A 22,338-nucleotide genomic window follows, 5' to 3' on the forward strand; every position below is an offset into this window, starting at 1 on the left:
CTGTAGAACTCGTCAACTAAGTTAACCCCTTAAGGACACATGACGTGTGTGACACGTCATGATTCCCTTTTATTCCAGAAGTTTGGTCCTTAAGGGGTTAAAGGGACACTACAGGCACCCATACCACGTCATCTCAAAGAAGTGGTCTGTGTGCATGGTCTGCCTAATGCGCTCACCACTCACTGCACATTAGGTTCCCCCAATTGCTAATGTCAGCAGAGGAGGAGCCTGACCCAGCGAAGAGAGAAATTGGCGCTAGAATCAGGTAAGTTATTTAATCCTCTATATCACCTGTGGTAAGGGAGAGTCGAGGGTTCCTATAGTGTTAGGGAAAAAAATTTTGTATTCCTAACACTATAGCGATCTTTAACCCCTTAAGGACACATGACATGTGTGACATGTCATGATTCCCTTTTATTCCAGAAGTTTGGTCCTTAAGGGGTTAAGTAAGTTCCACAAGTTCATAGGTGCTATAAAACAAATATACCAAATTCAGGCATACTTAGTTTAGCAACTAAATCGTTCACAAATAAATGTTGATGGCATACTTAGATGATCCATAGCAGAACTAAATTGCATCTGCAACTTTACTGGCAGGATTTGAAAGTAAATTACGCGAACTGCAATGAAAAATTATGGATGTCTTTTTTTTTTTTTTTTCAATTGCCCAGTCCACAATGGAAAGCAAGAGGTCACCTAATAAAATCCTATAGATTAATGTACTTTTCCCTTAATCAGTCACTCATCATTCCCATCTGGAGTTTGAATGATCGCTTGCTATATATATATATATATATATATATATATATATATATATATATATATATATATATATATATATATATATATAAATATAAATATATAAAAATCCAAATTAACTAGATTCTGCATGCAAGAGGGTCTCCAGAAATGGGCACAAAATGTATTGTGTCAATTGCAGAATATGAATCATCAGTGGGCAAAGAAAAAAAAAAAATCAGATATGAAGAAGAACATTTTAAACGAAGTAAAACATTTATTAATACTTTCCTCTCATACTCAACTGTAGATCTATTACAACAGATATTTGGAAACCTGCTATTTCCATGAAAGCTGCGATAATGTCCTGAATATATTGAACTTTAAGCTTTTAAATGTGAAAATAAAACACACAGACACAGGCCCTATTTATGGCCAATGAATTCACTGGTGGAGGAGAATTCCGAGGGTGTCTCTGCAAGTATGACTTGGCAGCAGATAAAAAAAATAAAAAAGTGTATTTAAACGATGCAATTTTCTTGACTTTGTGTCTTTTAAGAGGCAAATGGCATAAAACCAGAGCTCACATTTTCCACACACCAGTAGTCATTGAGGAGTTAAAATTTAGCACTGACTAGTAGAAATTAACCCCTGATGAATATATCATAGACCTCCAAGGTTGCAGAGGCAAGTAACTTCTAGGGCTTAGCTTGTAAACAAAGGACTTTGAATTCGGAGCACTGATAATACTAAATAAAATTTCAATTGTCAATATGATTTAGGTCCAAACCGAAATAGGGCGGAATTTGCATTCAGCATTGGCACAGATCGTAAATGACAGAGAAGACAGGAAAGTCAAGAAATTTGTGATCCAAAGTCCACCTAAAAACAAATCCCTACAATATTATATTATTATTATTATTATTAAGACACCAAGATAATTGCACAGATGCTTGTAATACTTCCATTTTTAAGTTGTCAGGGTGCCAAAATTAGATTTGGTCTAAATGAAAACCCACAGACATCTTTTTCAAGAACTTTTAGACCGAATTATAGAAGTGACACTAAGAACAGAGTAATTGTATAACAAGGATTGACATTTGTTCTTTAACATGCTGACACTTGTTAGAAAAATACTGCCAATTGGCAAAGTCTACTCAAAAAAATAATATAGCATCAAAACAATAGGGGGGGGGGGGGGGGCACTTTGCAGCTTCCAGATTGCGAATACTGATGCCTCGGAGTACATCCTCACTGTAAGTTCTTATTTTTGCGTTTTTGTTGCAGGTCTATAATACAGCCTCTTACTATATAGCAAGCAGTCAATACAACTGGTTATGAAAAAGATGAACACTATTACAGCACAAAAGCTACTTCTAGAACGTACACGCCACAACAGTACCTGGAACATGTTTTTCCATATAGCTTGGAATTCTACAGCTCAGTATACTAAACGTACACAAATCTATAGCTGTACATTTCTAAGCAAGTTGGAACTTGCACATATTCAGAAAGAAATAGTACCTAAAAAATAGAGAGACACTACCAGGATAATAAAAAACGGTTTCCTTACATTTTCATTTTTCCGTGAACTCTTACGTGAAAAATCATTCTGATCTAAGATTTTACTGAAGTTGAGTTGCTAACCAGAGTAAATTAAGAAATTTAGATTATATATCAATATATTACATACATACGCCTATATACATGTTGTTGGTCTCCAAGACTATGGAACATTAAAAATTAGGAATTTTCTATATTACTACAGAATACCTGCATTCTTCTTGCACCGCTAGACGTCCAACTGTTACCATTGACTATGTAATTTACAGCCCTAGACACCAATTTTTTTTTTTTTTTTTATATATAATGAATTTTATTTTTTAAGCAAAAGTGGCACTTCTGGAGCTTCACAAAAAGTAATCCTCTGACCATGTATCATTATTGCACTTTTATCTAAAAAGGCAATGAATGACATTTCAACAAAGGACAATGAGAGGTCACAAAATGACATCTTATGAATTGAGATCCATGCTCCCTACAAAGAATTGCCTGATCTTACAATAGGATGCAATCAGACTCGTGCCATGAGTGACTAAACGCACGCACGCTCAGAAAACACACAAAAAAACAACACTTTAACCCCTTAAGGACCAAACTTCTAGAATAAAAGAGAATCATGACATGTCACACATGTCATGTGTCCTTAAGGGGTTAAAGTCTCTAAAATGCGATCGAAGCTAGCTGGATATTCCAGACATTTCACCTCAAAGCCAGCATTAGTGTTGCAGCTAGAACAAGTTTATATCCTGTGGAGTTACATGGTCAGAAATAAGAATGTAATTTGGTATGACTCCAACAGGAATTACAACCGATTTGCAGTAAAGTGCTAGCACATAAATTGATGAGTATTATTGTTTCCAAAAGCTGTAATATACTTCAAGCTTCATATCCATCTGACTGTCCTACAAACCTTTGGAGAAAACTGCTTCCTGCAAAGCTTGCAACAGAGAACGAACCACCAAATGCGCCAAAGACAGCATTTAAGCCTAGAGCCAACACACCCCATAATCCGCTCAATATGTCAATGCCAACATCTGGTATGGCACAAAGTGTATTGTATGGAAAACTTGCAATGTCACAGACAAACCTTGCTGGTAACCTCAGTATCAGACATACAATCGAGAAAACATTGTTAAGAATTCGTACAAAGCCACATACAATGTTTCCAAACACACGGAAAACATCACATGGAATGTTCAACAAAACACTGCTTAGTGCAAACACGTAGGTAGTAACTGAAGTCCAGATCCAATAGAGTCTTCCCAGTACCAGGTTACAGATCTGCTTGACAAAGAACCACACCAGATAAAACACATTTTTAAAAATTTCATATACAATACAGAAAAGGAACTGAATGAATTTAAAAAAAGGTCCTGATGTTTTAACTTGTGATTCAGCGTCTGTTTGAGAAGAGGCGTCAGATACTTCTCTCCTCTCCGGGGGTAACCTGCCTCCACCACACTGGTTAGAAAATAGTTTGGCACCACCAAGAAAATTCTTCTCAAGTTCTTTCACTGTAATGTCTTCTAAATTATCTACATCGACAGTTCCTTTGATAATTCCCGTGGACCAGGCATCGGGAATGTTGCAACAAGCGGCAAGCCACACAAACTCTGGAACGGTCACCTTGTCACTGATCTTACTATTGGAAGGAATGGCACCAGCAATGAGATGTAGGTTTTCTCCATTTGAGCAATAAGGTAGCAAAGTTTCTTTGATAAACTGGTCAACATCTGAAGCCCATTTTTCCTTGAAATTCTCTGTGAACGGCACAGCATTAGTGAGCATGCTTGGACTATTGGGAAGGAGAGACCCTGGTTGGTATTCCGAAGAAGCATAATCATCTTCAAGTGCTTGGTTCGTACCAAGACCTGCAATTTTCTCTGAGGCATCACTTCCACTTGTAGCTTCCTCCAGACTGCTCTCAGCATCATCCAGCTGAAATATGAACAAAAAGGGATGATTAGTATTGCATTTTATGAATAACACATGTAGTTCATCTCTTAACTTTTTTAATTAACCAAGAGTGAAGCTTCTACGGAGTCATCAACGTATTGCTATTTTAATTAGATGTGTTACATTGTAACACATCTTAGAAATAAATCTAGATCTTGGAAGTGGGCAAAGCAGTTGTGCATGTTGCCATCCATAAATGACAAGATTAGCATCCCTCAATCTCTAGAAAAACACAAGGAAATATGGAATGCCGATACATCAATTTGAGGCGGAGCAGCTATTCCCACAGCCTATCTGGACCGCCAAGATGGTTAATGGTCTCTATTGCTACAGCAATAAAATAGTTATGGAGCCCAAATAAGACTCATCTATGAAGAAGTTTAAATAACTTTCAACCTATACATAAAAATATTTAGTTTTGCACATTTACAACCTGATACTGCACCAACAAGGTGAATATCCATTATGATCTACATTTATTAAAATAATAATAATAATAATAATAATAATACACAAAGCATCTACTTAAACAGCAGTAAGAGACATAAGTGTTTTAAATGTCATTTCCTGCCCTGTTCCTCCCTCCCCCCCCCCCCAAAAAAAATATTGATTTGCTATCAACCTTTAAGTATGACAGATATTCTGATGGTCTGCGCAGTCCCAGTGTGGTCGATAATAGCCTTTAGCAATCATACATTAGCTCTTCCCAGGAGCAATGAAATATGCTTATCCACTACAAAGAAATGAACAGGCTGCCCTTCAACGCTAGAACAGAATGGAAGTCCATTTGACACCATAATTAGCTAGCTGCTGTCAGTGGCGTACACATGACCCATGGGGCCCCGGTGCGAAAATTGATCCGTGGGCCCCCCCCCCCTCGCGCTTACTCTGCGCGGGCCGGGGCAGCAACACATGGCGGCGGGCACCTGGTCGCAGGGGTTGCGACCGCGGTATGTACGCCACTGCATGCAGATGCACACACACTTAAAGGACCACTACAGACACCCAGATCACATCAGCTCAATGAAGTGGTCTGGGTGTCAGGTCCCTCTAGTTTTAACCCTGCAGCTGAAAGCATAGCAGTTTCAGAGAAACTGTTATGTTTCACTGAGGGTTAATCCAGCCTCTAGTGGCTGTCTCACTGACAGCCGCTAGAGGCGCTTCCGCCATTTTAAGACACTGAACGTCCATAGGAAAGCATTGAGTAATGCTTTCCTATGGGCGGTTTGAATGCGTGCGTGGCTCTTGCCGTGCATGCGCATTCGGAGCTGAGAGGCGGAGGGATCCCCAGCGCCATGGGAGTCCGGCGCTGGAGAAAGGTAAGTGCTGAAGACACACACACACACACACTCTCACGAACAAATGCATACACACTAGCTAACAGACACACACATTTACTGACAAAGACACACTCAGCGGCAGACATACATACACACTCACTTACAAAACATACACTCTCACTGACAAACACACACTCACTAACAGACATCAAACAGACTCACTAACACACACACACTCAGTAACAGACACACACAGTAACACACTCACTGACACACACACACACACACACACACTAACACACACACACACACACACACTAACACACACACACACACACTAACACACACACACACACTAACACACACACTAACACACACACACTAACACACACACACTAACACACTCACACTAACACACTCACACTAACACACTCACACTAACACACTCACACTAACACACTCACACTAACACACTCACACTAACACACTCACACTAACACACTCACACTAACACACTCACACTAACACACTCACACTAACACACTCACACACACACACACACACACACACTAACACTCACACACACTAACACTCACACACACTAACACTCACACACACTAACACTCACACACACTAACACTCACACACACTAACACTCACACACACTAACACTCACACACACTAACACTCACACACACTAACACTTACACATGTTTTTTTTTTAATTTAATCCCCCCAGCCTCCTTACCTTTTGGAGTGCTGAGGGGATTCCCTGGGGTCCAGTGGTGCTGCTGGGCTCCTGGGGGGGCCGGTCACCCGGCGGGCTGGCTGGTCCTGCGGGCGCGCGAGGGAGCACTCTCCCCTGAGTGCTTCCTCTTCAGCTCCCTCGCACGCCGCGTACTGATACCGGCGCCGGAAGATGACATCATCTTCCGGCTCCGGTATCAGTGCGGTGCGCGAGGGAGCTGAAGAGGAAGCACTCAGGGGAGAGTGCTCCCTCGCGCACCAGCCGGCCGCCGGGTGTAAGCAGGGCCAGCCTCGGGGGGCCCGGAGGTGGCCGGCTCCTGGGCCCCCCCAGGAGAAGAGGCTGGCCCAGAGCGTACATACCGGGTCGCAGGGGCGGCCGGGCCCCCTGGTGGGCCGGTCGCAGCCGCGACCCCTGCGACCCTGGTATGTACGCCACTGGCTGCTGTTTATTCTCCCCCCCCCCCCCCCAGAACATCTTATTTCTTTCTACTATAATGTTAAAACTATTAATTCTGAAGAATCTACAGATCCCCTCTAGAATGTAAGCTCATTGAGCTGGGCCCTCCACCTCGCTGTTCCAGTACGTCCAGTTGTCTGGTTACAATTACATGTCTGTTAGTCCACCCATTGTACAGCGCTACGGAATCTGATGGCGCTATATAAATAATAAAATAATAATTAAAAAAAAATAATGTGCACTTAGAGTCTTCTCAAACACACCCCAGCTCAAAAACACCATTAATATGCACATTAAATGTGATGTGTTAAAGAAAGAATTGTATGCTTTCTCTGGGGCGTGCATTACAGGCTATATTAAAAAGAGGATTGTGGCTTTTACATCTTCACCCCTCTGCTGGATCATCTGATTTAAAGGGACATCATAATCACCCAGACCACTTCATCTCATTGATTCAATGCTTTCCTATGGGGAGGGCCTAATGTGCTCAAAGCACATGTACATTCGCTCGTTCCTCCTGGCAGAGGACGTCAGAGCAAAACCCAGTGCTGTGATCAGGTAAGTGACTAAAGGTTATTTTTAAACTTTTAGCTGCCGAGGTTGGGGAGGCTCGAGAGAGGGGGTTACAGAGGGTTCTATAATGATGGGAATACAGCTTTGTATTCCTAACACCATAGAAACCCTTTAAAATCCAAGATATTTTTCTTCCTTCACCTTCCAATTAGACTTGCAGATTAGGAGCAAATTAGTTACAAGACGACTGATATGTTGGCGTGTGTGTGTGCGCTAAGGGTAAATTCATTTGTATACTGCATGTCACTTTATATTACAAGTGCGATCTTGTACAAATGGAAAAATTGAATGTACATTACATTATGGCGCTTAGAAATGCTTTAGAATCAACGGGGGGGACAAAAACAATGAAACACAACAAGTTATGACAAGATGAAATTTATTGAGGGAATAATGTTAAAATTAAACATCTCATTCAAGAGGTCTGGGTGCAGGGTCCCTGTCGGTTTAAGCCTGCAATGTTTACATTGCAGAATTAAGTCCACCAAAACAGCAACTAGAGGTGCTTCCTGGTGCCTAACGGAGTATTACTCCGTGAAATGATGTTGGACGTCCTCACACTTTGCATGAGGACGTCATTACATTTCCCATAGGAAAGCATTGAATTAATGTTTTCTCATGGGGAAGCCTTTTTGTGCGCGGGGCAAACACCACGCGTGATGTCACACCACCGCCGTGACGGCGCAGGAGGAAGAGACACAGGCAGAGACAAGATTTTTACCCTTTACTCAGCCAATATGTTGTTAAACCACAATTTTCATAATTTGCTAGCAGAGAAGTATGGGCGTTTTAGAGTAACATTATGGTCAGTCTGATGACCTAGTTGTATCAGTATTGGGTCCAAGAGAACTTATGCTCATTTGGTAGGTTCGGTAGGCAGATATTAAAACCTGAATGTGCTCTTTCCTTCTAAGAAGATGATCTTTGAATAGTCACACTATTCCATTGTGCAATATTCAGGTTGAAGAGTACGTTGATTGGAAAGTGAGGCCAACTGGAAATTTCTCGTTACATTCCTATTCTCCACGTTAATAACAGAATAATGCCATGAAATAATTAATCCCAAAATAGTTTTCTAAAAATGCAAAACTATTGCAGCTGGTAAAAGTGGATTCTAAGATACGTAGTAATAGCAGCTCTACAACAAAAGAATACTGCATTGCGGAGATAAGAGAATTTAAAACAAAATGCAAGCAAGACTGAAACGTACCCAAAAGCTGCCGATAAAAGATACTAAAACACGTTTTTCTCCTGGAACGGATTAATCAGCACAAAGACATGCAAGGGACATTTTTTATTACAAGAAAAAGGTGCAGTAAAGTCCTTAAGTGCTTTTAGTTTGGGAAATAGAGCAGCAAAATCATCGTTATAACTCACAACATTGTCAATGAGTCGAAGAAAGGTGATTGACAAGAGAGACATTAGAGACACTGACATGTAACTATGGGGAATAAAACATCAAAAACAGAATTTATTACTACGGAAGGACGATTGCGAACACCTAGGGCCTCCATGTGGAGAATGACAAAGACAATGATACTTATTGGCAAACAATGTCTTAACCCCTGGTTTAGGTCAATGTGTTTGTAATGGGTTCACTGCAATGGGCATATCCAGAGTAAAACAAATATTGATTGTAAAAAAAAATATAATGTAAAAAAAATGTGCCTTTTCGGTCATTATTTATCGGCCTCTTATATTCACACACAGTAGAATATAAATTTGGTGCAATCCAGTCTACACAGAACTTCAACACCTTGTTCAGTCAGTGGGCGCACCTCAAGGGTTTCACCCTCTGTCCAAGACGCCTGTTTAGAATGATAACATAACAGCTTTAAACACCAATAATTATAATGTGCAAAAACAGCTTGTTAAGCATTCCAAGACTGCTCCTTTAAAGAGTTAACTGCCTGGGGGGAGTGAGTGATGCTCTAAAACCCAGCATGTCCCATTCTAGTATGTAATGTGTGCAGAGCAGTGATAAATAAAGGGTGTCTCTGTTAAGTACTATTTTAAAATTCTGTAAAAGAAAATAGCCAGACTAGACTAACAAGTGCAATAAGATCCAGAGGAGACTGCTTTTGGCCTTAGTAATATAACAACTTCTCACATGTGTAATAATTGTATACTAGATAGACAACACCTACAAGTAAATCAGGCTCGATTATACGGATTATAGAAAAGCCAGGTATGGTATGTGAAGGTCGGGGTGGAGGGGGAGTATACTGGACACCAACATGTCACTTCTCTGTGTTCAGCAGACATAGTAAGGTATGATCTGAAGTTAATATTCTCAAAATATTTAGGCAGAGCAGACAAACTTAGATAAAGCTGGTACAAGGCCTAATTATGGTGTTTTTTGAGAGGTAAATAGGAGGCAACTCCTACAGAGAGAACCATGCGTACAGGCCTTGACATTAGTGTACCTGGCAATTAAATCTGACATAATACCATGCTGTGTGTGCCATTCACGCAACCACTGATAACATTGTGTAACATTGGTGACACATAATATCTGTTCCTAGTAACAGCTACTTAATTTACATTATGTTAGGAGATCTGACGGAATCTATAAATACAAGAAGGCTGAACACAACAAACCAAAAATCCTCTTTTTAAGAGGATATCAGAAAAATATATCATGATCAAAGTAAGTTTTGTACGATCAGCCGCCATCCTCTTGGTCTTAATCTCAGAATACGGATCAATGTTTTGGTTACATAACATCGGTGCACTCCACATTGGTTGCGTTAAATATGTTTTATCCTTATATCATCCAGGAAGAGCAATATAATGCTCAAGAAATTCTATATGGCTGATTCTAGACACGGATGGAATTCTATATAGCTGATTCTAGACACGGATGGAATTCTATATGGCTGATTCTAGACAAGACACACATTCTAAATGAAGTTTTGTAGAGGGCTGAAATGCTATATGGCTGATTCTAGACAGGGCTGAAATTCTTTACGACTTATTCTAGACACGGATGAAATTCTATATGGCTGATTCTAGACACGGATGAAATTCTATATGGCTGATTCTAGACACGGATGAAATTCTATATGGCTGATTCTAGACACGGATGAAATTCTATATGGCTGATTCTAGACACGGATGAAATTCTATATGGCTGATTCTAGACACGGATGAAATTCTATATGGCTGATTCTAGACACGGATGAAATTCTATATGGCTGATTCTAGACACGGATGAAATTCTATATGGCTGATTCTAGACACGGATGAAATTCTATATGGCTGATTCTAGACACGGATTTGAATTCTATATGGCTGATTCTAGACACGGATGAAATTCTATATGGCTGATTCTAGACAAGACACACATTCTAAATGAAGTTTTGTAGAGGGCTGAAATTCTATATGGCTGATTCTAGACACGGATGAAATTCTATATGGCTGATTCTAGACACGGATGAAATTCTATATGGCTGATTCTAGACACGGATGAAATTCTATATGGCTGATTCTAGACACGGATGAAATTCTATATGGCTGATTCTAGACACGGATGAAATTCTATATGGCTGATTCTAGACACGGATGAAATTCTATATGGCTGATTCTAGACACGGATGAAATTCTATATGGCTGATTCTAGACACGGATGAAATTCTATATGGCTGATTCTAGACACGGATGAAATTCTATATGGCTGATTCTAGACACGGATGAAATTCTATATGGCTGATTCTAGACACGGATGAAATTCTATATGGCTGATTCTAGACACGGATGAAATTCTATATGGCTGATTCTAGACACGGATGAAATTCTATATGGCTGATTCTAGACACGGATGAAATTCTATATGGCTGATTCTAGACACGGATGAAATTCTATATGGCTGATTCTAGACACGGATGAAATTCTATATGGCTGATTCTAGACACGGATGAAATTCTATATGGCTGATTCTAGACACGGATGAAATTCTATATGGCTGATTCTAGACACGGATGAAATTCTATATGGCTGATTCTAGACACGGATGAAATTCTATATGGCTGATTCTAGACACGGATGAAATTCTATATGGCTGATTCTAGACACGGATGAAATTCTATATGGCTGATTCTAGACACGGATGAAATTCTATATGGCTGATTCTAGACACGGATGAAATTCTATATGGCTGATTCTAGACACGGATGAAATTCTATATGGCTGATTCTAGACACGGATGAAATTCTATATGGCTGATTCTAGACACGGATGAAATTCTATATGGCTGATTCTAGACACGGATGAAATTCTATATGGCTGATTCTAGACACGGATGAAATTCTATATGGCTGATTCTAGACACGGATGAAATTCTATATGGCTGATTCTAGACACGGATGAAATTCTATATGGCTGATTCTAGACACGGATGAAATTCTATATGGCTGATTCTAGACACGGATGAAATTCTATATGGCTGATTTTAGACACGGATGAAATTCTATATGGCTGATTTTAGACACGGATGAAATTCTATATGGCTGATTCTAGACACGGATGAAATTCTATAAGGCTGATTCTAGACACGGATGAAATTCTATATGGCTGATTCTCGACACGGATGGAATTCTATATGGCTGATTCTAGACAAGACACACATTCTAAATGAAGTTTTGTAGAGGGCTGAAATGCTATATGGCTGATTCTAGACATGGCTGAAATTCTTTATTGCTGAAATTCTATAAGTCTTATTCTAGAGAAGGCTGAAATTCTATATAGCCAATAGACAGGGCTGAATTCTATATTCCAGATAGGGCTGAAATGTTTATGGTGGTTTCAAAACAGGGCTGAAATTTAAAAATGCCAAACTATACACAGGGCTGAAATTCTATATGACACTCTAGACAGTGATGAAATTCTACATGAATAATTGTAAACAGGGCTGACATTCTACATGACGGATTCTGGACAGGGATGAAATTCTATAGGACTGAAAGTCTGCCAATCCGTGGCTATGAAAAATAAAACCACATTCTTATTATTTGTGTTTTCCATAAGCCATATTGTGATGTAACTGTAACATTTGCTAATTGTTACACACAGAGTTCTAATGGCTGATGGCAAGTTTCAATAAAATTACTGTAAATCAGTTAAGCAACTGAAATTTTGGTAACATCCCCCTTACACCACCCACACGCACAAAGAGTAACATCCTGTACACAGTGTCCCACCGAGGCCTTACTTTATAGACCATTCTTCTTAATCGAAGTAACGTTACTCATCAATAATGATTTCCCCATGCTGCATTCCCTGCGATACGATTAATATAATGTTTCTCCCATGCTACATTGTGTCAATGCATGTTTTTCCCTTTAGATTGTAACTTCACAAGTGGGTCCTTACATAGTACTTTGTTTAAAAGAGTTACAAATAGTACGCCAAAGTCCATGGGCAGGCGGACGCTCTAGAATAGGAGGAGAATGAAACAATGTTTCTATTTACAGTGGGTTCCCTATCTGTGTCTGGATTGTGATATCATTTGCAAATTCTTTAATGTCAATTTAACAGATAACAGCACCATTTGAAAAGAATGGTACAGTTGATTTTCAAGGTTATATTCAGCGGTGTCAATTACACAGACAGTTTTTAAGATCCTGGGCACTGGAACTCTCTGCTAATCAAACCAGATGTCCATATTAGATCAGGGTGGTTCAGCAATGTACCCAGAGCCTTGGGCGTCACGGAGTTACAGCGAATGATACACAGTTGTACTCTATGTTGCAAAAGCGCACAAAGTTATGTCCGAGAGCTTATGAATGTAGTACCATTGCAGTTTTGCTGTAATAACGCGTAAAGTTTTAAATTCTCAAGTGATTGGGTAATATTATTTTGTTATTTATATAGCGCCAGCAGGTTTAATATCACAACCCCCACATGCTCACCCACTCCAAAAAATTACCAAACAAAAAACACTGTACAGTTTCTGAAAGGTCAGCCTTTGAAGACTGTTTTTAAACACTCAACATTAAAACCAAAAATAGTTGCACGAAACTGTATATGGAATGGTGGTAGGCCCCGTACCTGCATTAATCGAAGCAATGCAGGTGATAATTTGAGTTGCAAAATTACTTAATGGCTACATCTATCACTCAAAACCCCTTTCAACTTTTCTGTCAGGTAATAGAACAGAGCAGCCTACTGCTATAACAGTAATATGGATTTCTAATTAGGAAGGTTCCTAATTCTATTAAATAGGGTCAGTTGCCAGACAGACCATCAGTAATGATGACATCAGCCAAAAGCAGTGCCCTGCCCTTCAGCTTTAGGCATACTTGATCAAAATGCAAGTTCTCTGAAATTACAGCTCCAGTTTTCCTGATTTTCTGCTGACTTCAATGTTTGAGATCCTGGTTTGATTATTGCTGCAGAAATCAACAGCGAGTCTAATAAATTAGAACATTAAATTTAGAACAGATAAAAGTTAGTTTGTAGATTTATTATATGCAGACTTAGCCCAAACACAGTGAGTTATTCCTCAGAAGGAAGATATTGTGGGGAAAAAAAGGGCACAATAATTTGTTCCTGATGACACACATGACTCGAGTATATTTCTCTTTAAAGGGATACTCAAGGCCCCTAAAGAATGTTAGCTTGCTATAAAGCTTTATGTGTAACGAGTGTGTCCTTTTTTTTCATTTTGCAAAACGTACAGATTTAAATAGACATTTAAACTTTTAGAAATTAATCTGGTTACTTCCACCTGGCTTTCATGTAGACAACTGGTCCTTTTACTTCCTGGTTTGGTTAGATCAGTGGAGTTAGACTCAAGAGGCAGCAATTGACCAGAGCACCTGCCTCATTGGCAAAAAAGGAATTAGACCGTGCACTCATCCATACAAGTGCAACAGGTGCGAGAGGGATCCCAAACAACCCAAAAATGTTATTATAAAAACAATACACACTCAAAAGAAGAAAATACAGAATACAGAAGCAATTATAAATTTTACCAAGTATTTATCTGAAATATGTTCTGGATGCATGTATACTCTCAGGGTAAAAGAAAACCCGGTTACCCAGGACAAACTTGAAACCTAGGACATATTTGAAAACGAGAGAAATCTCAATGTATCCATCCTGGTAAAATAATTTATAAATAAATAATGGACGATGGTACATAGCAATAAAATGGGCAAAAAAAGCATGTTCTCTCCCTTCAAAGGAGAAAGTCAATCAGGACAGCGTTATTGAACATGCATATATGTCATGCATTCAGGAAAAACCCACAACGTTTCAATCTCAACCGAGATATTTTTCAAGCTTGAAAGAGATCTCAGTTGAGATCGAAGCGTTACATGTTTTTCCTAAGTTTCCAATAAAACTGCTGCATAAGTGATCCTGAGTGCCTGGATTACACATGCGTGGGATAGAGATAACTATAACTATAAGATAAGGCCAGGGACTAATGAAAGTATTTAGAAAATTGGGCAGACTAGATGGGCCGAATGGCTCTTATCTGCCGTCACATTCTACGTTTCTATGTTTCTACATGTATTGTTTTAGCATTGGAGTGGGGTTAACCAGTCCCAGATCTGAATGCACCAGGACCAGATAAGAGTGCGGATTCCTCCTTTTGTTTCTTTATACGTCACACATTAGCATCTCAGCAACCTTATATACTAAAAAGTACAAAGGAACATGCACGTGTGTAATGATATCACTCGGCCAGTCCAAGAATAACTTTATGTGTCTCAATGTGGACACACAGGCACTGATACACAGCACGCATGCCGATATACAATATTTCACACAATCTGCCACGATCAGTGTACCCCCTGCCAGAAGCCAAAAAATGAACATATACATAATGAAGAAAAAAAAATAAAGAATTAAAAAAAAAATTTGAAGAAAAATGTAAAAAGAAATATAATAAATTTAAAAATAAATAAATAAATCGCAAAAAAAAAGGAGGGGAAGGGAACACTATTACTCTGGACAATGATTATAGAAAGTGCTTAACCCTCATATAAACCTTTCCATAAGAGACTATTGAGCAGAAAGATCCATTTGGTCTACCACTGTCTTACTCATCTTTCTTTGTGAACCCCCCCCCCCCCCCCATCTCCTGTACTGGGCGGGTTGGCTTACATTGTGGCCTAATAGCATAGACATAGAACACATAGACGCCACATGTCTATGGCATTGTGTGCTGAGCGGCGAGGAATGCGGCCGCCATCTTGGACCGGTCGCCGCTCTACTGAAGCTATTGAAGAACCCTTAGAAAGTCCTTCTCACAAAAGGTATGTGAAGGACTTGGGGCACTTAATACCCCATACCCCTACCCCTTAGTAATACCCCTACCCCATTAGTCCAAGATGGCGGCCGCATTCCTCGCCGCTCAGCACACAATGCGGCGTCTATGTGTTCTATGTCTATGGCCTAATAGTCTAAAGTGTTTTGCCACTGGGGATTTATCAATGCCCTTTTCAAGAGCGAGTCTTTCTGATTCTCTTCTTGACAGTGTGAATAGTATCACCTACATACAGCAGGCCACACAGGCATTTGATCAAATAAACAACATGGGTAGACCACAAATGAAAAAAAATGCATAATGAATTGCATGCATGTAGTAATTGGGGGTTATACCTACTGAACAGTTGTTTTTATTTGGTTTGTATTTCGGCAGTGGAGTGTCCCTTTAGCCCTCACAGTGCCGCATGCACTACATAAGTACTGAGTGACTATGCCGGGTCTCTTGCATGCCAATGGGTACCAGGATATGATGTTTAGATGAACATGGACATGCTACAAGTGTGCTTGTTTTGTGTGTTTTTTTTTTACTTGTCTCACCCTTACATGGGTATTTCTATCTAGACAAAGCATTAATCAAACATAGTGTGATTCACTGTTTTAAAACATAAAAATAAATTAATCACAATACTTAAAATTACATTATAATCACCAAAACAACTTTAGCTTAATTGTCATTTTGGTGCATAGCTCATGCCCCTGCAGTCTCACTGCTGGATTCTCTGCCATTTAGGAGTTAAATCACTTTGTTTATGCAGCCTTGTTACACCTCCCCTGCAGGTGAGTTACACCAACCTTCTTAAATTCTTCCTGTAAAGAGTCATCTAATGTTTAAACTTATTTATTGCAAATTCTGTGTAATTTAGAATTTCTAATCTTCTGCTCTGTTAATGGCTTGCTAGACACCACAGAAGACTCCTCTAGGTAATTAAAGTTCAATTTACAGCGCAGGAGATAAAAACTTTTAAAGTTTCAATGTAATTGAAAATGAAACCATTCTTTTCATGCAGGCTGTGTCAGTCACAGCCACAGGGCTGCATAAACAGAAACAAAAGTGATTTAACTCCTAAATGGCAGAGAATTGAGCAGTGAGACTGCAGGGGCATGATCTACACACCAAAACTGCTTTATCAAGCTAAAATTGTTTCAGTTCCTATAGTGACCCTTTAAAATTAAGCTGCAGTGGTTCTGGTGTCTATAGTGTCCCTTTAAAATTTAAAGGGACACTATAGACACCAGAACCACTGCAGCTTAATTCTTTTTTCTGGGGCAAAGTAACGGTCCTTGTAGGAGCAGCAGTGTAAACACTGCTTTTTCTGATTGGTGCAACTCTGCAATATGCAGCGCTCTCGCATTAGCATCATCAGTATTGATGAATTCAGCCAGCAGAGGAGTTGCGGCTGTGCCAAGACTGGAGCCCTATAGGTAATAAGGTTAGTAAAATGCTTTAACTATATCTACATTCTAAATGATCTGTTTGCTTATTGTACCTAATGTGCATTCAGTGTCTATGCAATCATGCAACATTAAAAAACAAAGACATTTTAAGGATTAATAGGAAACCTGGTGAGAAGTATTCCAGCTCAGTTACTTTGACTTAAAAATTGCACTTTGCATGTCAAATCTCTACAACTTCTTGTTTCACACATAGGCCCTGTGGGAAAGTGTCCATTGAGGGTGGAGACAGTTTGAAAGAACAGGTCATTATAGAAGAAGCAATCTCGTTCTGCAACCTCTGGATGACTGTGACCAATAAAACAGCATGTGGCCTATGAACGGGGAGAGTGAGTGTCTGTGCGAGAGAAAGGAAGAATACGACACTGTGATTGTTTGGAGAGTAACAATGGTGAATAGCTGGGCATTCTATCTCCAAGGCAGGAACATAGGATCCGATGATCTTAAAAACCCACAATGCACTGCTGCACAATTACAGTAACAATATGAATAATGGAGCTTGGGTTTTGGAGAATGTCAGTAATGACATTATGAATACCCAACACTGGATGACAGCGTTATGAATAAGGAGCTCTCCCATAATGATAAACATGTTCTCTCCTTCGTGCCATGGGAAAAAGAAAAAAAAAGAAAAAACCATCACCAATGTAACTGTAAAGCAATATATCCTTAAAATATTGTTTTTCAAACAGGAAAAGCATCTATTACAAATGTATCTCGTATAAATCTATAAATCGCGGTAAAAGGCTGTAATTCAACCTCCTTTAGGTAGTTATAAGGGATGATTTTATGTGTATTTGGCTTCTATAATACATGCCCCCCCCCCTCCCCCCCAAAAAAATGACAGGGCCCAAGGTTACCCAACAGAACATTGCCCAGAGCAAACACTGCCTCCTTCCCATAGTGCACCCTGCTGCCATCACTTATTCACTTCAACTTTCAATGGTTTTACTGTTGTGAGTATGTTGGGGATTTAAAAAAAAATGTATTTGTATTTGGTTAGTGGAGTGTCGGAGGCACTCTGATTGAATGGAATTACATAACCTGTAATGGATTTATTAGAACTATGAATATCAGAAGTTATGGAAATAGGAGGGTAGTATTTGTTCACATAAAATTCCAAACGCTTTTAAAATAAATGACGTCTGTGCAGATAACTGTCCAATGACGTGGCCAAAATAGCGTATTTTATACGTCAAGGATTAAAATGCTAATGATATAATTGCACTACAACCATAACAACACTGTGTCATAACATTTATGTTCTTAGTGCAAAAGCTAGGGTTAATGGGCTTACTACAAATTGTATAATTGTTTACGGAAATAGCTACATTAGATCGGGGTACTCCTGCGAGCCATATCCTGTAGTTTTGTTCTCCAGCTCAGAGTGATAGGAGTCATAGAACAAAGCGTCTCCAGTGTTAAGTAAGGGGACGGGGGCTGCAGAGGCAAGTATAAGGTACATTTACCTTCTTTAAATGTCTGGGCAATCTGTGCACCCATCACTGAGAGGCCCTGCGCAATCATGGGTCACTCACAGGGAATCATGGGGCATTTTGGAATTTGCCTCATATTCCAGAGCAGTCTTATTTTATGCAATTTTATTTTTTCTTATTTTATTTTTTTAAAGGGGGTTAGGGATTGAGGGGATTATTACTTATTTATTTTTAAATAAAAAAAATATGCCTTTCTTTCCAACATGACAGTTCATCTTACCCTTTAACCCCTTAAGGACACGTGAAATGTGTGACATGTCACGATTCCCTTTTATTCCAGGAGTTTGGTCCTTAAGGGGTTAAACATGGCAGTACGGAAACACAGTAACTCTTATTAGGTGGTTGCTTAACAAAAACAACATTTGCAATAAGTTTATAGGAATGATTGTGCTATTTTGTTGACTGGTGAGATTCTTTAAACAATTCCTTACAAAGAAATTGGCACATATGAGCTGGAAACCCTTTCTGGGGTGATCTGATTAAAGCAACAATGAATGCTTTGTAAACGTGCACCAATGACCACCACCACAGCATGACAGCTCTGGGAATGCTGACATGTTCCTTAGCCCCTTGGAATGTCAGTGAAACAATCTCATGGCAATCCAGAATACTTGTGAGAGCTTCCACGCAACAGAAACAGAGAGACGCACAGACATCTGACAGCCACTCAAGGATGGATAAACGTAGATAATTCTTTTCAGCATGATACATCAATATTTTTCCTTATTAAAACAAGCTGTCTCACATCAAAGCGAATGGATTACCATCATAAAATGGGAAGCAGTGCATCAGATTTTTGTGTTTTAACATGACACACTAACGTGATGTCACCACCTCGTTAAATAATGCCTCATTTAAAGACATTTCTATTTGTAAGATCATCTGATTTACAGAATTCATGGTGATATTCTGCATGCGCACTGCATGGAGCCATAATCAGATTCAGGCACGGTAAAGGCCTCTAATGACATACACAAGGATCAAGGTTAGTTTCTACCAGGATTGATCAATAGACTGAAAAAAAGCCCAAAAACATCAAGATGTAAAAAAAAAAAAAGAAAGAAAAAGAATGCTGTGATCAGATGCTTGCTATCTGAATTGTGTAGTAGGCTGCATTAACAAGCTACTAATTTTATTAACACAATAAAGAAAAATATTATAGGAAACAAAATTATTTTACGTATTGTTTAAAGCTCCTTATTAATACAGTAAAGAAAATAGATGGTCACTTACAAGGGGATATATATATGTGTGTGTGTTGTGTTATATATTAATTTGGACAGAGGATCCTGTTAGATTGTGGGTTTTCAGTGCTATGTTAGGAATTTTTAATTATACCCTTCCCCCTCCCCTTTTCTAAATAGGTAGGTGTAATACCTAAAAAAGCAATCTCTAAAACACAAAGAGTGCCTTAAAAGTTAAAGGGACCCTTACAAAAAGAAAACTTACAATGTAAGCAACATTTGCGATTTATTGATTTAATCTTCTGGATTTGCATTGATTCACAACCGCTCTGCTACATCTCTGCAAATTAAAATTGATCATCAAACCAGTTTTGCTGTATTGGGCAGCCCAGTGCCTGGGGAAGTGATAGCCAACACTGGCTTTTGTGGACTAGTTTCCCATGGTTACCAGTCTCTGATCTAGGGTTTGTGAACGCATTTGGCCTGATTCAGGTTATCCTAAGGCTTATTTACAAATTGGGTGCAGCTCTCTGATAAACTGTAACAATGCCACCTTTCCTGATCAGCAACAATACATTACTGCACACCTACTCAGCAATGTAGAACATGCCTCTCTATCCATTGAACTAGTCATCACATGATTTTTGCATTCTACTGCAATACATTAATTGATCCCTGAAATAGACAGACATGCTTGAGAAAACTGCACAAAGCACCATATTTCAGTGAATAACTGAGTGGTGTTTGGCCATCAGACCCAGCTCTGTGACAGTAGATTTTCCTATATAAAACCCTGCATTAATGGCCTGCACCAGCTATAAACTAAACAAATAGATCTCAAACTATTTCAGATATATGTATACAAATATTAGCCTAATTCTTTGTGTACTATACATAAGCAAACAGAGTATGCAGGCATTTATGAATGAATACTTGGTACTAGAGCAGACCCCCCCACCCCCCTTCCATAATGCAGCTCTAATTGAGCAGTAGATGTACAAAAGCACTTTATGGCCATCCCTGGCTGAGTGTACATGGCTCTTTAAAACATATTAAATATAACATTGGTACAAGTCATGCCATCAATCCATACATTACATCATGATGGGAGTGAGGCTAAAAAGCTATTAATAATGCAATCACTGAGAATATTAATTATAATAAATGTATTTATGCTTTGTGCAGGATCATGGGGGTTATAGAGACAGGGGGGTGCACTTACCTGGGGTTCAATCAGCCAGCTGCCCCCATCATTGGCAGCCCCCTCCCTGTAGGTGAAGGCAGAGTATAGGGGGATCCTGTCCTTGGTGCTATACAATGTAGCAAATTGGGGGTCCCCATTGTGTTTCTGGCAGATCTTGGTGTAGGAAGGGTCAGTGAAGCCCTGGGGTGGGCTGCCTTGGTAGAAGAAGTCATTGCACTCTGCAAAGCCCTCCTGGCTGTCTGGCACCAGCTTGGCATCCAGGGATGCCAGGCACAAGAGGAGCAGGGCTGCTGCCTTCATGCTGCTGAGGCTCCCACGCTCACTCACCACCTGCCAGGGAGAAGGAGGCAGCAGCTACTGGGCGAGGACAGGAATTTGGGAGGGTTTGTTGTGAGCTATGGGCCGCTCCCCTCCCTGAGACAGACAGAGGATGAGAGGAGGAGGGGGAGAAAGAGAGAGAGAGAGAGATAGCAGCTTGCTGAGTGCTGCAGTATGAGGCTGACTGCAGGGACACCGCAGAGAGTTCTGGGAAATAGCCCCCCTCTGACCCCCCCAGCAGGCTCATACATAGAAATGGGAGCAGGCCTTCCTGACTCTGCTCTTTGGTTTCACATTCTCTGTGCAAAAAACAACAACAACAACAATATGCACCTTATTTGGCTCTATGTACTGAAATGTATTCCCCCCACTCAGGAGGAGGAGGAAAGGGCATGTGAGCTCATACAATTTAATTTAGCTCCCTACAAATAAAAACCATATTTCAGGGCTGGCATGGCAATATAATAATAATAATAATAATAATTTAAGGGGAGTAGTGTATAAGTAATAATGCCTGTATTATCTGGCATGAATGTGGAATATAAATAAATATACATACACAATGTTCCAGGTATGGACTGCAAAGATAATGCAAAAGATAACTGCTAAAATAATCTGTACAGAGCAATTGCGGGCACTTACGTTCTCTATACAGAGGCTACAAGGGGAGGGTAGAGGGACGAGGGGTTGGACGGGAGTTTTGATTACGAATATACTGTTTCGTGACTATAGTCTTAAAGCATCTTTAATAATTTCAGGGCTCCCCAATCCATACACCTGCAAAACAATCAACCTAAAAAAACATAAAGTAGTCATCTTCTCCCCGCGGCGTCCTCCTCAAGAGCCGTCAGGATTATTATTTTATTATTTATATAGCGCCAGCAAATTCTGTTGCGCTGTACAGTGACAGTCCAATGCAAGCTCCTCATAGAGGAGCATTGGGGACAGTCGGCACATGCGCAGCACTTGCTACAATAGGCCCATGAATCTGCCGTAGAGGATAATTGCATGCACGGTATGCTATGTTATGAGAAGTAACTATCCTCGTTCCCCTTCCTATAGGGCTTGGAGAAGTGGCTTGAAGCCGTTCTTT

The 22,338-nt window shown here is 39.8% G+C and overlaps 1 protein-coding gene across 1 annotated transcript; it reads right to left on the bottom strand.

The window, feature by feature from the left end:
• Positions 1 to 1,926: 1,926 nt before the first annotated feature.
• On the bottom strand, positions 1,927 to 21,425 carry ENDOD1 (endonuclease domain containing 1). The gene is made up of 2 exons (XM_063430613.1): positions 20,946 to 21,425; positions 1,927 to 4,239 (listed from the first exon to the last, which is right to left on the bottom strand). The coding sequence occupies exons 1-2, from the start codon at positions 21,225 to 21,227 to the stop codon at positions 3,178 to 3,180; spliced, it is 1,344 nt and encodes a 447-aa protein (XP_063286683.1). The 5' UTR covers positions 21,228 to 21,425; the 3' UTR covers positions 1,927 to 3,177.
• Positions 21,426 to 22,338: the final 913 nt, after the last annotated feature.

Source organism: Pelobates fuscus, chromosome 1 (assembly GCF_036172605.1).
Source record: "Pelobates fuscus isolate aPelFus1 chromosome 1, aPelFus1.pri, whole genome shotgun sequence".
NCBI lineage: Eukaryota > Metazoa > Chordata > Amphibia > Anura > Pelobatidae > Pelobates > Pelobates fuscus.